Here is a 12,734-nt window from a genome sequence, read left to right as displayed (position 1 = left end):
AAAGTGAGATTACTGTTTAAGTTACATGTGTGCACATTACCCTTTTGTCAAGTTATAAGTAGAATTTCTACCCTTTATTTTATTTTTTTTAATTTTTAAATTTTTTTGGAGACGGAGTTTTGCTCTTGTTCCCCAGGCTGGAGTGCAGTGGTGCAATCTCAGCTCACTGCAACCTCTGCCTCCCAGGTTCAAGTGATTCTCTTACCAGCCTCTCCAGTAGCTGGGATTACAGGTGCCCACCACCATGCCCAGTTTTTTGTATTTTTAGTAGAGACGGGGTTTCACCATGTTGGCCAGGCTGGTCTCGAACTCTTGACCTCAGGTTATCCACCCACCTTGGCCTCCCAAAGTACTGGGATTACAGGCGTGAGCCACCATGCGCAGCCTTTTTTTTTTTTTTTTTTTTTTTTTTTTTTTTTTTTTTTTTTTTTTTTAATTTTTTTGAGACAGGATCTTACTCTTTTTCCCAGGCTGCAGTGCAGTGGTGCAGTCATGGCTCACTATAACCTGAACTCCTGGGCTTAAGCGATTCTTCTCCCTCAGCCTCCTGAGTAGCTGGGACTAAAGGCATGCAATACCATGCTGGGCTAAATTTTTTTTTTTTTTTAATTTTAAATTTTATTTTAAGAGATGGAGTCTTACTGTGTTGCCCAGGCTAGTCTCAGACTCCTGGCTTCAAGCAATCCTCTCTCCCACCTCAAAGTTTTGGGATTACAGTTGTGAGCCACCACGCCTAGCCACATCTATTGAATTTTTTTTATTGTTGTTGTTTTGTTTTTTTGTTTGTTTGCTTGTCTTTGGACTTAGTCTCATTCTGTCGCCCAGGCTGGAGTGCAGTGGTGTGATCTCAGCTCACTGCAACCTCTGCCTCCCAGATTCAAGCGATTCTCCTGCCTCAGCCTCCCGAGTAGCTGAGATTACAGGCTCCCACCACCACACCCAGCTGACGTTTCTATTTTCAGTAGAGTCGGGGTTTCACCATGTTGGCCAGGCTAGTCTCAAACTCCTGACCTCAAGTGATCCACCCGCCTTGGCCTCCCAATATTGACTTTGACTTAAGTGATACACTCTAGCCATAAAATGTAGTGTTGTTAAATGTCCCATATGGAGAGCTAGTTGATGTCATGGGTTGGTTTCTAGTCTATCTCTTTTTATTTTTTATTTGCTATACCTACTGGAGTGAGATAATCTCTTTTGAATATTGAAAGTTTCAGTGTAATTTTTGGATCCTAACCAATTTTCCTAAATCCTCCCACTCACCCACTGTGTGATCTCATTTTCATCTCTACCTACTCATTTCTCTTTACCTCAAAATGTCATCCTCTCCAGAAAGCCAGCTCTGATTACATAGATACAGGGATTTTTTTTTTCCCAAAACAATACCAGTTAATATTGTCTACACAAAAGTAGCATGCCTAGTTGGTATCACTCCCTTTCAGTGGCTTCTAGTTCTGTGTGATTTGCCCAGTCTAACCTTTAAAAGACCTTATTTGCATGCCACCTCTCTATGTGGTTGCAATAGAATGTCGGGGGAATGTTGATAAAGACCACATTGTTCTTATGTATATCTTTCTCTTACACAAATCCATAAAAGGCTTTCGAGATGTCTCTGCTGAAAATAAATGGAGCTCTAGTAAATGTTAGAGTTTTTGCTAGTAGAGTTTTGATGCTTTTTGTCTTTGTTCTACTACTGAGCTTGCTCCTAGGATGCCTTCTTATAGTGCCATTCAACATGCAAGTTTCTTTTTCTGGGGCTGTGTGTCCAGGTGACTTTATGAGTTAGGCTTTGGCAAATGCCAGACTTGTTCATCCTAACACTAGAATGTAGGGATTCTGCATTCAGCATGACCTGAAGTTTGCTCAAAGTATAAAATTGTAGATGTTCAGTTTTTTTACAGAATTCAATCTTTTGAAGACTTAAATTAGTTCATATTTAACTTTGGACTTACCTGGAGAGGTTATCAATTATTCTGCCCACATGTGCACAAAGGAAGTTCAGTGGAAATAATTTCTATCCCTTTGGAATTAATCTAACATGAAGACTATGAAAGTGAGCATTTGCTGTACAAAATGTTATTTTATTACTTAGGTATGAGCTTTGTAACAGTGGATTTTAGGCCAGGTTAAAGAGTAGTTAATAAGTTACTTTTAAGTTACAAGCTTCAGGGAAGCTTGCCACCTGGCTTGAGACCACCTGAAAGTCTTTTGAAGAAGAGGTGTGAAAAGAAGAGAAGAGGTGTGGTTGGTAATTGAAGGCTCCTAGGTGGATAAATTTGCTGAAGAGAGCAAGTAATGTCCCACCTGGGAATCAAGAACCAACTGTTCGTCTTAGCGGACCATCAAGGTCGTGAAAGCATGCAGATTTTATAAAGTGTTCTCAGAAAGCACAGTTTTAGTATCTTTTTAAACTGTCAGAAGTTTGATACCTAGGTAAGCACTTAGAGCTTCAAGTAGTTAGATTTCATCAATGAAAAGGAAGCAAGTTTCCTTACCCACTTTGAAGGTCAGTGTGTTAGACAAATGGAAATCTTTTAACTAATCAAACATCCTTTTAGTAGTGTCACACAAGTATCTAGAAAGGTCTTCTCAATAACAAATGGGGAGCTAACTTCTCAATAACAAATGGGGATAACAAATGGGGAGCTGGCTTTTTATCAGATGCTGAATTGTCAGTTTTGTTTGGCTTTTTTCACAGGTTCACCGGAACAGCACAATCCGCCCTGGCTGTGATGTGAATCCCTCCTGCGCACTGTGTGGTTCAGGCAGCATCAACACCATGCCTCCCGAAATTCACTATGAAGCCCCTCTGTTGGAACGTCTTTCCCAGTTGGACTCTTGTGTTCATCCTGTTCTAGCATTTCCAGATGGTAAGAAAGACCACAGACTAGAAAGTCTAATGAAAGAGACTTGGGAGACTTCTAGGTGAAAGAAAATCAGCCAAGGTACAGTTACAACTCAGATACTTTCAAGGTACAACTTTCGTCAACCAAGTCTTCTCTTAGAATTTTGCAAAAAGACTGTAACAGATCCACCAAACCAGAAGGTGCCACTAAAAGGTTGCAACTTAATATGAGATTTCCTTCTAACTCTTCAAGTAGCTAGGAGGGATCTGGGCTCAGTTGCCTCTAGCCACAGTAATCTGGTCCAAAATACGCTTAGTATATCTTTAAAAATGTTTTGTCTGGGCCAGGCGTGGTGGGTCACGCCTGTAATCCCAGCACTTTGGGAGGCTGAGGTGGACGGATCACCTGAGGTCAGGAGTTCTAGACCAGCCTGACCAACATGGTGAAACCACCGTCTCTACTAAATATAAAAAATTAGCCAGTCGTGGTTGTGCCTGTCTGTAATCCCACCTACTTGGGAGGCTAAGGCAGGAGGATTGCTTGAACCTGGGAGGCAGAGGTTGCAGTGAGCCAAGATTGCACCATTGCACTCTAGCCTGGATAACAGAGCAAGACTGTCTCAAAAAAAAAAAAAAAAGTTTTGTCTGTGCGTGCCATGATACAATGTAGGATGGACGGCAGTGTTCTAGGAGAATATCTTCATACTGGCATTTATGTGGTAACGTGACAGCTTTGCAGGGTGTAGATAAGCACAAATCTTCGTTGTTAGCTTGTACTGTCTTTCTAAAGTTTGCCTCCCTGTTAAATCTCTGTGTCTGACAGCCCTCCTTTCCCACCTCCCTTCCCATACCTGTACCTCTGCCACTTGACAAAAGAAGAGCATTCCTTTTGGCCATATTGAGTCCCACTATGGGTCTTGCCCCAGAGTGTAAAAATCTTGAGGCTGGGTGTCGTGGCCCACGTCTTTAATCCCGTCACTTTGGCAGACCAAGGCAGGCAGATCACTTGAGGTCAGGAGTTCGAGACCAGGTGTGGTGGCTCACGCTTGTAATCCGAGCACTTTGGGAGGCCAAGACGGGCGGATCATGAGATCAGGAGTTCGAGACCAGCCTGGCCAACATGGTGAAACCCCTTCTCTACTAAAAATACAAAAATTAGCGGGGCGTGGTGGCACATGTCTGTAATCTCAGTTATTTGGGAGGAGAATCGCTTGAACCTGGAGGCCAGAGGTTGCAGTGAGTCAAGATCACGCCACTGCACTCCAGCTCGGGCGACAGAGCAAGACTGTCTCAAAAAAAAAAAAAAAAAAAAAAAGAGGTCTTGGATGGTGGGGACAACAAATAAAGAGATCATTTCTAAGAGTTCTCAGCACCTGAAGGAGAATCTCCCAGGTATTAAGCAAAAAAGTTTTGAATTTTAAAAATAAAATAGAGATAACTCAGGAGTTCTATCAACCAAGTCTTCTCTTAGAATTCTCCAAAAAGACTGCAACAGATCTACCAAACCAGAGGGTACCACTAAAAGATTGCAACTAAGAGATTTCCCTCTAACTCTTCAAGTGGCTGGGATGGGTCTGAGCTCAGTTACATGGTCCTATTCCTTGTCTGTCTTAGAATAAATACTGAGTTAATATCTAAAGTCTGATTAGCTAAATAAGTTTAAAAGAAGTTTTTTTTTCAATTAATGAAGCTAAATATATTTACATGCCAAAGTTTTGATAAAAATGTTTTTAAAGCATTATGTAGTATTCAAATATAATCTTTACAACTATCTGAAATTATGATTTTTTAAAAATCACATATCAAATGGGGGTGCATGAGCAAAAACATTTTGAAACCACTATTCTAGATGGAAGCCAGCGCTTTCATAATCTGGATTGGTTTCATTGAATTTTCACGTAATCTCATGATCTGTGCCCAGCCTACAGAAGGTAGGAATTTCCTCTCAAATCACTGGTGGGTTTTTGTTGTTGTTGTTGTTTTGTTTTGAGACAGAGTCTCGCTTTTGTTGCCCAGGCTGTAGCGCAGTGGTGTCATGTTGGCTCACTGCAGCCCCCACCTCCTGGGTTCAAGCAGTTTTGTCTCAGCCTCCCAAGTAGCTGGGACTACAGTCGTATGCCACCACACCTGGCTAATTTTTTTGTATTTTTAGTAGAGATGGGGTTTTACCATGTTGGCCAGGCTGGTCTCCAACTCCTGACCTCAGGTGATCCACCCGCCTCGGCCTCCCTAAAGTGCTGGGATTACAGTCAGGAGCCACTGCACCTACCCTATTGTGTTTTATCAATATGTTAATGAATTACGTTATGGCTGTTTGTGTATTTGCTTTCTGTTATTTAAATTTTAGGGACCAGGCACAGTGGCTCACACCTGTAATCCCGGCACTTTTGGAGGCCGTGGCGGGTTCATCATCTGAGGTCAGAAGTTTGAGACCAGCCTGGGCAACATGGCAAAACCCTATCTCTACTAAAAACACAAGAATTAACTGGGCGTGGTGGCACACGCCTGTCGTCCCAGCTACTCAGCAGGCTGAGGTGGGAGGATCAGCTGAGCCCAGGAAGTCTTGGCCGCAGTGAGCCATGATTGAGCCAATGCACTGCAGCCTGGGGAACGGTAGTGAGACCCTGTCTTGGCGGCGGTGGGGTGGGGAAGGGATGGGATGTAATCTCCCTGAGGATAAGGGCTCCATGGTGTTCTTCATAATATCTCCCAGGTAGTCTGTAAGTTTGTTTTTTTTTTTTTAATTTTTATTTTTTAGATACAGGGTCTTGCTCGGTGCCCTAAGCTGGAGTTCAGTGGAGTGATCACAGCTCACTGCAACCTTGACTTCCTGGGCTCTAAACAATCCTCCCACTTCAGCCTCCTAAGTATCTGGGACTACAAGTGTGCACCACCACAACCTGTTTCCCCGCCTCCCGCCCCCTACAAAGATGGGGTCTTGCTATATTGCCCAGGCTGGTTTTGAACTGAGCTCAAGTGATCCACCCATCTTGGCCTCTCAAAGTGCTGGGATTACAGGTGTAAACCACCACGCCCGGCCTGAACTTTTTCTTCAAGGGCCATATGGTAAATACCTTAGGCTTTGCAGGCCATATAATTGATGTCAGTTCATGTCACAACTGCTCAACCCTGTCATTGTAGCACAAAAGCAGCCATAGACAATATGTGAACAAATGAACCTGATTGTGTTGCAACAAAAGTTTATTTATAAAAACAATCATTGCTAACCCTTGTCCTAAAGAGAATCCTTCTAATTGACAGTTGATCAAACATTAGATAACTATAATCCCCTGTTCTGCATCTGTTCTTCAAATGATTGCATTTCTGGCCACCTAAATCCAGTAGATACCGGGATTTTTGGCTTTTGTTACCAAAACCCCCTAGCTGTGATAAGGATGTGGTGTAATATTCCTGTGGCCATGTGATTTCTTGTAAGAGAAAGGAAACAGAAAACCTGGAACACATGGATAGTCAGGAGCTGGTGGAGCAATAAATAAACTTGAACACAATGAGTGGAAAACACTAAAACATTTTCCTCTGTGCTTCAGATTCCAGAGTCACTGACTTTCACCTTCCCTTGCCATTGGATTTATATAGCCCATGTAACTGCAGTTACTATTTGTATAGCATTTTAAAGTTTGTAGTACTCTTCTCATATTTGTCTCATATGCTGCTTTCAAAATTCTTTTTTTTTTACTTTTGAGACAGTTTTGCTCTGTCACCCAGGCTGGAGTGCAGTCGTGCAATCTCGGGTCACTGCAACCTCCGCCTCCCAAGTTCAAGCAATTCTCCTGCCTCAGCCTCCTGAGTAGCTGGGACTACAGGCACGCGCCACCACGCCCGGCTAATTTTTGTACTTTTAGTAGAGATGGGGGTTTCACCATATTGGCCAGGAGGGTCTCGAACTCCTGACCTCGTGATCCACCCGTCTTGGCCTCCCAAAGTGCTGGGATTACAAGTGTGAGCCACCGCACCTGGCTTTTTTTTTTTTTTTTTTTTTTTTTGACAGAGTCTCACTCTGTCACTCAGGCTAGAATGCAGTGGTGTGGTTTTTGGCTCATTGCAGCATCGGCCTCCCAGGATCAGGTGATTCTCCCACTTCAGTGGGTAGCTGGGATTACAGGTGCACACCACCATGCCTGGCTAATTTTTTGCATTTTTAGTAGAGAAGAGGTTTCCCCATGTTGCCCATGCTGGTCTCAAACTCTTGGGCTCAAGCGATCTACCCATCTTGGCTTCCTAAAGTGCTGGGATTATAGGCATGAGCCACCATGCCCGGCCCAGAAATTTTGTAAGGTGTTACTTCAGTGTTAGTGCTCAAGGAACAGGCTTGGTAAGGTTGTGGCTTATCTAAAACTAAATGGCTAATGGGTTTGAATGCCTTCACAGTTCAGACCCAGATTATCTGATGCCTGTCCTTCCTTTTACTATATTTCAAGCTCCTTTCCAGACAGATTATTAAGAGGAGTCAGATTTTTACCCTTTTTGGGATTCTGGCTACAGACAGCACCACTAGGAAGACTTAGGAATGTTTGTTGGGTTACTCTCTGAATTACTGTGTTGAATTGTATAGTCTCATACTTGAAGAAGGACAGGAAGCCCGGACACTTAAGCACACTCATTGGATATCACCTGCTAAACACAACAGTCATTTCTTTGTCAACAGCATTACCACATACAGTTGCAAATAACCTCCCCCACCCTCAGATATACCCAGACTGTGTGTCTCTCAGCTCCTGTTCCATCATTCAGCATCTCTACTAAGAGGTTCCATTTCCCTTGAACATTTTCTGTCCTGCCGACTGCAGGACACTAGATCTGACATGAATGCTGCCCTGCCGCATACCTTACACCTCCCACACCATCATTCAGAGCAACTACAGGCAGCAGTGAGGGGGAATGGAAAGAAAGATAGGGAACACTCCCCCTTTTCTGGTCTTTATAATTTTTATTTTCCTGCATCTAATCCTATTTGTTTTTCTGTCTATGTCTCACACACATACGAAGAGCTTCTAGCTATGGCCCTTGGGTTTGGACGAAAAAGTTGGTCATTAAATTCTCCTTACGAGACTGTGGAGAGAGAGAGAGAGAGAGAGAGAGATAGATAGATATATATAGATATATATATATTTTTACATGTAGGCTCTATTAACTACTGTATTTGCCTGTAGATTAATTACACCTCAGTTGGTTGACCTGAAGACCTGATTACCATGTCTAATATTATTCCTGTTGGAATAATTTTGCTTTGACCCAAACAACTGCCACATTCAGAATGCAGTCCATTTGGAAATCAGAAGATTCCCATGGTTGCAGAGATAGCCAACTCCAAAGGGCACCATTCACATAATATCCTGTGTAAATAACACACCCCCTGAAGTATTGGGATTCCCTGTACATCATTGTATAGCAGTAAATAACAGTGAAGGCTAGCAGCTTGGCATACTACTGTGTAGGTCAAACATTTGTGTGGTAGATTTTACTACTGGGCCACCCTTACAACCTCTTCTCTAGAAGATGTTTTAAAGTGGCAGGATTTCCAACTTTTTTTTTTTTCATAACAAGGTTAAAAATGATTTTGACTCATTAATTCCGTATAGTTACATTTATACCAGACATAAAGGCAGAAAATTGTTTGAATGTGATACTTAGCTGTTTTCTGGCCCCATAGGACAGATTTTTTTTTAAGTAGTTTTAGTGCTGTTTCCTAACCAGTTTGTGTAGTTTGTTAGAATAACAGCCAACTGCTGCTTTTCATCCTGGAGTTGTGCCTCGCACCTTGACTGTACCTCAGCCCCTCTCATTAAGTGTGTGTGGGTGATAGAAATTGAGGGACTGTGTTATAGCCAACTCTATGCCTGGCTGTGGAAGGTGGAGAGACTAGGGTATAATAACCTGTTAGTATTCCAGCAGGAAGGGGGCTTTGTTTTATCACCTCAAGTAATCAAATCCAGTTAATCCTTAGTTGGAAATGTAGAGGATATATAACCTTGGAGAAAAGCTTGTTAACTTTGTAAAAGGGGCTTAATAAGAGCACCACCTGCTGGCCATGAAGATCTGTGGTATTTTGAGAGAGCTTGCCAAACCCTGCACATGAGGCTACAGCAACTTCCCAGCAGGAGGAAGAAGTGAGCATTACAAAACACCCGGAAAAAGTGCGCCTGAGAAAATGGTGGAAAGTAAGGAGCCAGACAGCCAGGTGAATCATGGAATGTCAGACCCTAGTCATCCTGAAGTCAGGGTCTTCTCATTCATCTTTCATTTTGTTTGAGGAAACAGTAACTTAAGGATGACATTAGTAATTCGTCTTATTTTCCTGTTATTTACCTGATAAGGATCAGCACCCTCTTCTCTGAAAATAGCAGTTTACCTATGTGGGTATGGAATGTAGGAGACCTCTAGCTGAATGGATCTCTGGTGTGTTCTCTTCCATTTCATATCCCTTTTTTTGCTTACTTTCAGGTCCTGTATCCAGTCTATTTTAGATTTTTAACTCTTCACAGAACCTAGGTATTATCACTTACTAGTTAGTATATGAACTCAACCAGCAATTCCTAAGATATCTTTTTTTTTTTTTTTTTTTTTTTTTTTTACTGACTGGGGGATCTAACTGGGTTCCTGTTCACTCTTAACATGGAAGCAATTAAAAGGCAACACAGCAAACTTCTAACAAAGTCTAGCAGCTGGAGTTCCTTAAACTGTTTATACTGGGTTTAAAGAGGAATTGCTCTTGATTCCGCTTAATACGTCAACTGGAGAGTACAAGGTAGTGTTCCATGACTTGGGTTCTACAATGTGCCAACTTGCACTTAAGAGCATTTAGTTGAGGGGAAGGGTTTAGGAGTGGAGTTCCAGTTGAAGAGTCATTGACTAAACATTTTAGAGTTGAGAGACTCATAGCAGTCATATAATCTAGCAGTAACAAATAGATGTCCTTTCTTGTGCCTATTCAAATGAATTGACAGTAACTGTCTGGAGTTATTTAATGTATTGTTTGGGAAGAATCTGAGGTCTCCAGTACAACAGGAAAGACAGCTGTGTTTGTACCTCCAGTACAACAGGAGGGTTAGAGAATGAATGCTAGAATGTTGCCAGCCCTGATCTAGCCCCACTGCCTCATTTCACAGGTGGAACTAAAGCCCAGCTGAATGATTTGTTCTTGCTTTCTCCTTCTACTCGAGATAGAACCAGGACCTGAATCCAGGCCTACTTGTTTCTAGTCATTGCTGTTTTCACTATAACCAGGTCTCTCATATCCCTGTCCCTTTTTTTTTCCTGGCTTCATTTTCAGATTTGGGAGAACGTTGGGGGAAAATAAAAGGAAAAAATAAAATCTATGCTTTTTGGAGTTCCATTACATATATATACAAAATATACACAGCCTTTGCCAAATGGGAGTAACTCTTCTGCTGACAAAGCGGTATTGTGGGATGGGCAGAAGTGACCTTGTCTCCTTTCTTGAGCCTCTTTTATACATTCCAGCTCAGCCCAGCTTTCAGATTGTTCTACAGGGCCGAATGCTTCTAGACAATGCTTTATTTCCTAGGATTTGGTATAGCTGAGTTTTTAAGTGTGGAAAAGAGTGATTATGAAAAATGAGAAGACAGCAGTGTCCTCAGAGACTGTGTTTTTACACTTGGACAGGTAGCAAATGTTTGTTTTCATTAAAACTTTAATAGTTTTCCTAATTTGTTTCACTGTCATAAAGCCCAGCAATCATGGAGCTGAGGCTGCTTACCCACTGGGAAAAATCATCCCTGAGAATATTAGCTTTTTTTTTTTTTTTTCCCAACTCAGATTTTTATTCCAGTCCTGGAAGGCCTAACATTCAGTCCTCGAAGGCATAACATTCAGTGTCATGAAATTCATCATCTATACCATAGGCAGGAGTGGCTAAATTTCTTTTACTCTGCAGAACTGGCTTGGAAAATATTTTGTACTGTCTATTTCTTGGGAGTAATTTGAGAAATAATTGACTTTACTAAAGAATCCTCTCCATCCTCTGGATCAGTGAGTAGCCTCAAGGTATATTGTCTAAGAGTATGGGCTTTAGGGTTGTATAATCTTGAGTTTGAAAGTTGGTTGTTACTCGTTAAACTATGTAACCTTGGACATAGTTAATGTACCTTTCTGCACCTGTTCCCTATCTTTAAAATAAGCATAATTGTGTTTGCCTCATGGAACTGTTACAAAGATTAAGTGGCACACGCATGATGATAAACACACAGTGCCTGGCAGATAATAATGGGTTCAGTAATGTTAATTTAGACGTCTCTTCCCTGCCTTCTTATCCCCAGTTCAGATTGAGCATATCCTCTGTGCTCTATGGGAGCCAAAACCCCATAAGCTTTTAGAAAATATATTAAACAGGCCGGGTGCAGTGGCTCACGCCTGTAATCCCAGCACTTCGGGAGGCCGAGGCAGGTGGATCACGAGGTCAAGAGATCGAGACCATCCTGGCTAACACGGTGAAACCCCGTCTCTACTGAAAATACAGAAAACTAGCCGGGCGAGGTGGTGGGTGCCTGTAGTCCCACCTACTCAGGAGGCTGAGGCAGGAGAATGGCATGAACCCGGGAAGCGGAGCTTGCAGTGAGCCGAGATGGTGCCACTGCACTCCAGCCTGGGCGACAGCAAGACTCCGTCTCAAAAAAAAATATATATATATATACACACACACACACACACAATAAATTTCTAATAGTTCTAGAAGACATGCTATCAGTGACTGGAATTTGTAATTATTTTTGAAAGATGGATAAAGACAAGATAACTGTGAAGAAATAAATAGAAAGATAGCCCAAAGCACATGCCAGGAGTAAGTTGCTGTGAGGTGGGAACTGATTACAGGAGGTTTTTGACCCAGAATTAAAGGGCAGAAGGAGTAGTGATAGGACCTGGGCATTTGTCTGGGTGATAAATTTGGACTCATTTTGGAATAGCTAGGTTAGATTTTCGTTTCCTGTCCTCTCACCCCACCAGAGCCTTCTTCCTTGAAGTAGTGGTGTTTCATTCTATTCTGAAGCAGTGGATAGGGACTCTGGCGGGAACTTCTGAGCATGCCCCAAGTGGTTACCGATTCCCAGGAGGAACTGGGAGGTGAGGAAAAATGTGCTGGCTTTTAGATTTGAATATCCCTGGAAAGCTTTGCAGAAGCTTGAAAACAGACTCACACTGCTATCCATGGTGGTGAAATGTCAGAATATTGAAAACATAAAAAGGAAAATCTAAAAGTTATACATCAGCACCAGAGGTTCCAGTCAGAGTAATAGGCAAGAAGTAAAAAAGGAATACAGATTGGAAAGAAAAGGTAAAACAGTCTCCATTTGTAGATGACGTACTTATGTCTATAGAAAATCCTACTGAATAAACAAGAAAAAGTCTATAATGAAGTAGTTTCACAGGCTACAAGGTCATTTATATAGCAGTTTATTGTACTTCTATATACTAGTAATGAAGAACTGAAGTTGAAATTTTAAAAGGTACTATCTTTAATCATTTCCATCTGAGACTTTTGTCAGCCTGGCCTTCACTGCCCGTATTTCTATCAGTATTTTGGTCAAAACCATTTAACAAATCTCTAAGAAGTTCCAGACTTTCCCTCATCTTCCTGTCTTCTTCTGAACCCTGCAAACTCTTCCAACTTCTGCCCATCAGAAAACATTAATTCTTAGGAATAAACTTAACAAATTGTATTTAAGACCGGTATGTCAACAATAACTAAACACTGTCAAGAGAAAATCAAGACAAACGTAAATAGATGGAGAGAGAGATACCACGTCAGTCGATTGAAAGATTCAGTATTGGTGGTGGAACACATGGAAGTTGTCCCCAAATTGATCTGTAGAGTCAGTGTAATACCACAAGTTTGTTGTTGTTTTTCGCAGAAGCT

At 41.8% G+C, this 12,734-nt stretch overlaps 1 protein-coding gene across 14 annotated transcripts in view; it reads left to right on the top strand.

Moving 5' to 3' along the window:
- KANSL1 (KAT8 regulatory NSL complex subunit 1) overlaps positions 1-12,734 on the top strand; it is a 197,280-nt gene that overhangs the window by 173,767 nt on the left and 10,779 nt on the right. For all 14 annotated transcript variants that reach the window (XM_034941609.3, XM_034941612.3, XM_057300264.2 and 11 more), the window contains one exon: positions 2,696-2,867. In XM_034941609.3, the coding sequence (XP_034797500.1) occupies positions 2,696-2,867 (172 nt within the window). The remainder of the gene's footprint in view (positions 1-2,695; positions 2,868-12,734) is intronic.

Source organism: Pan paniscus, chromosome 19, assembly GCF_029289425.2.
Source record: "Pan paniscus chromosome 19, NHGRI_mPanPan1-v2.0_pri, whole genome shotgun sequence".
Lineage (NCBI taxonomy): Eukaryota > Metazoa > Chordata > Mammalia > Primates > Hominidae > Pan > Pan paniscus.
The sequence above is the reverse complement of the archived record's forward strand: the minus strand, read 5'-3'. Positions and strand labels throughout refer to the sequence as shown.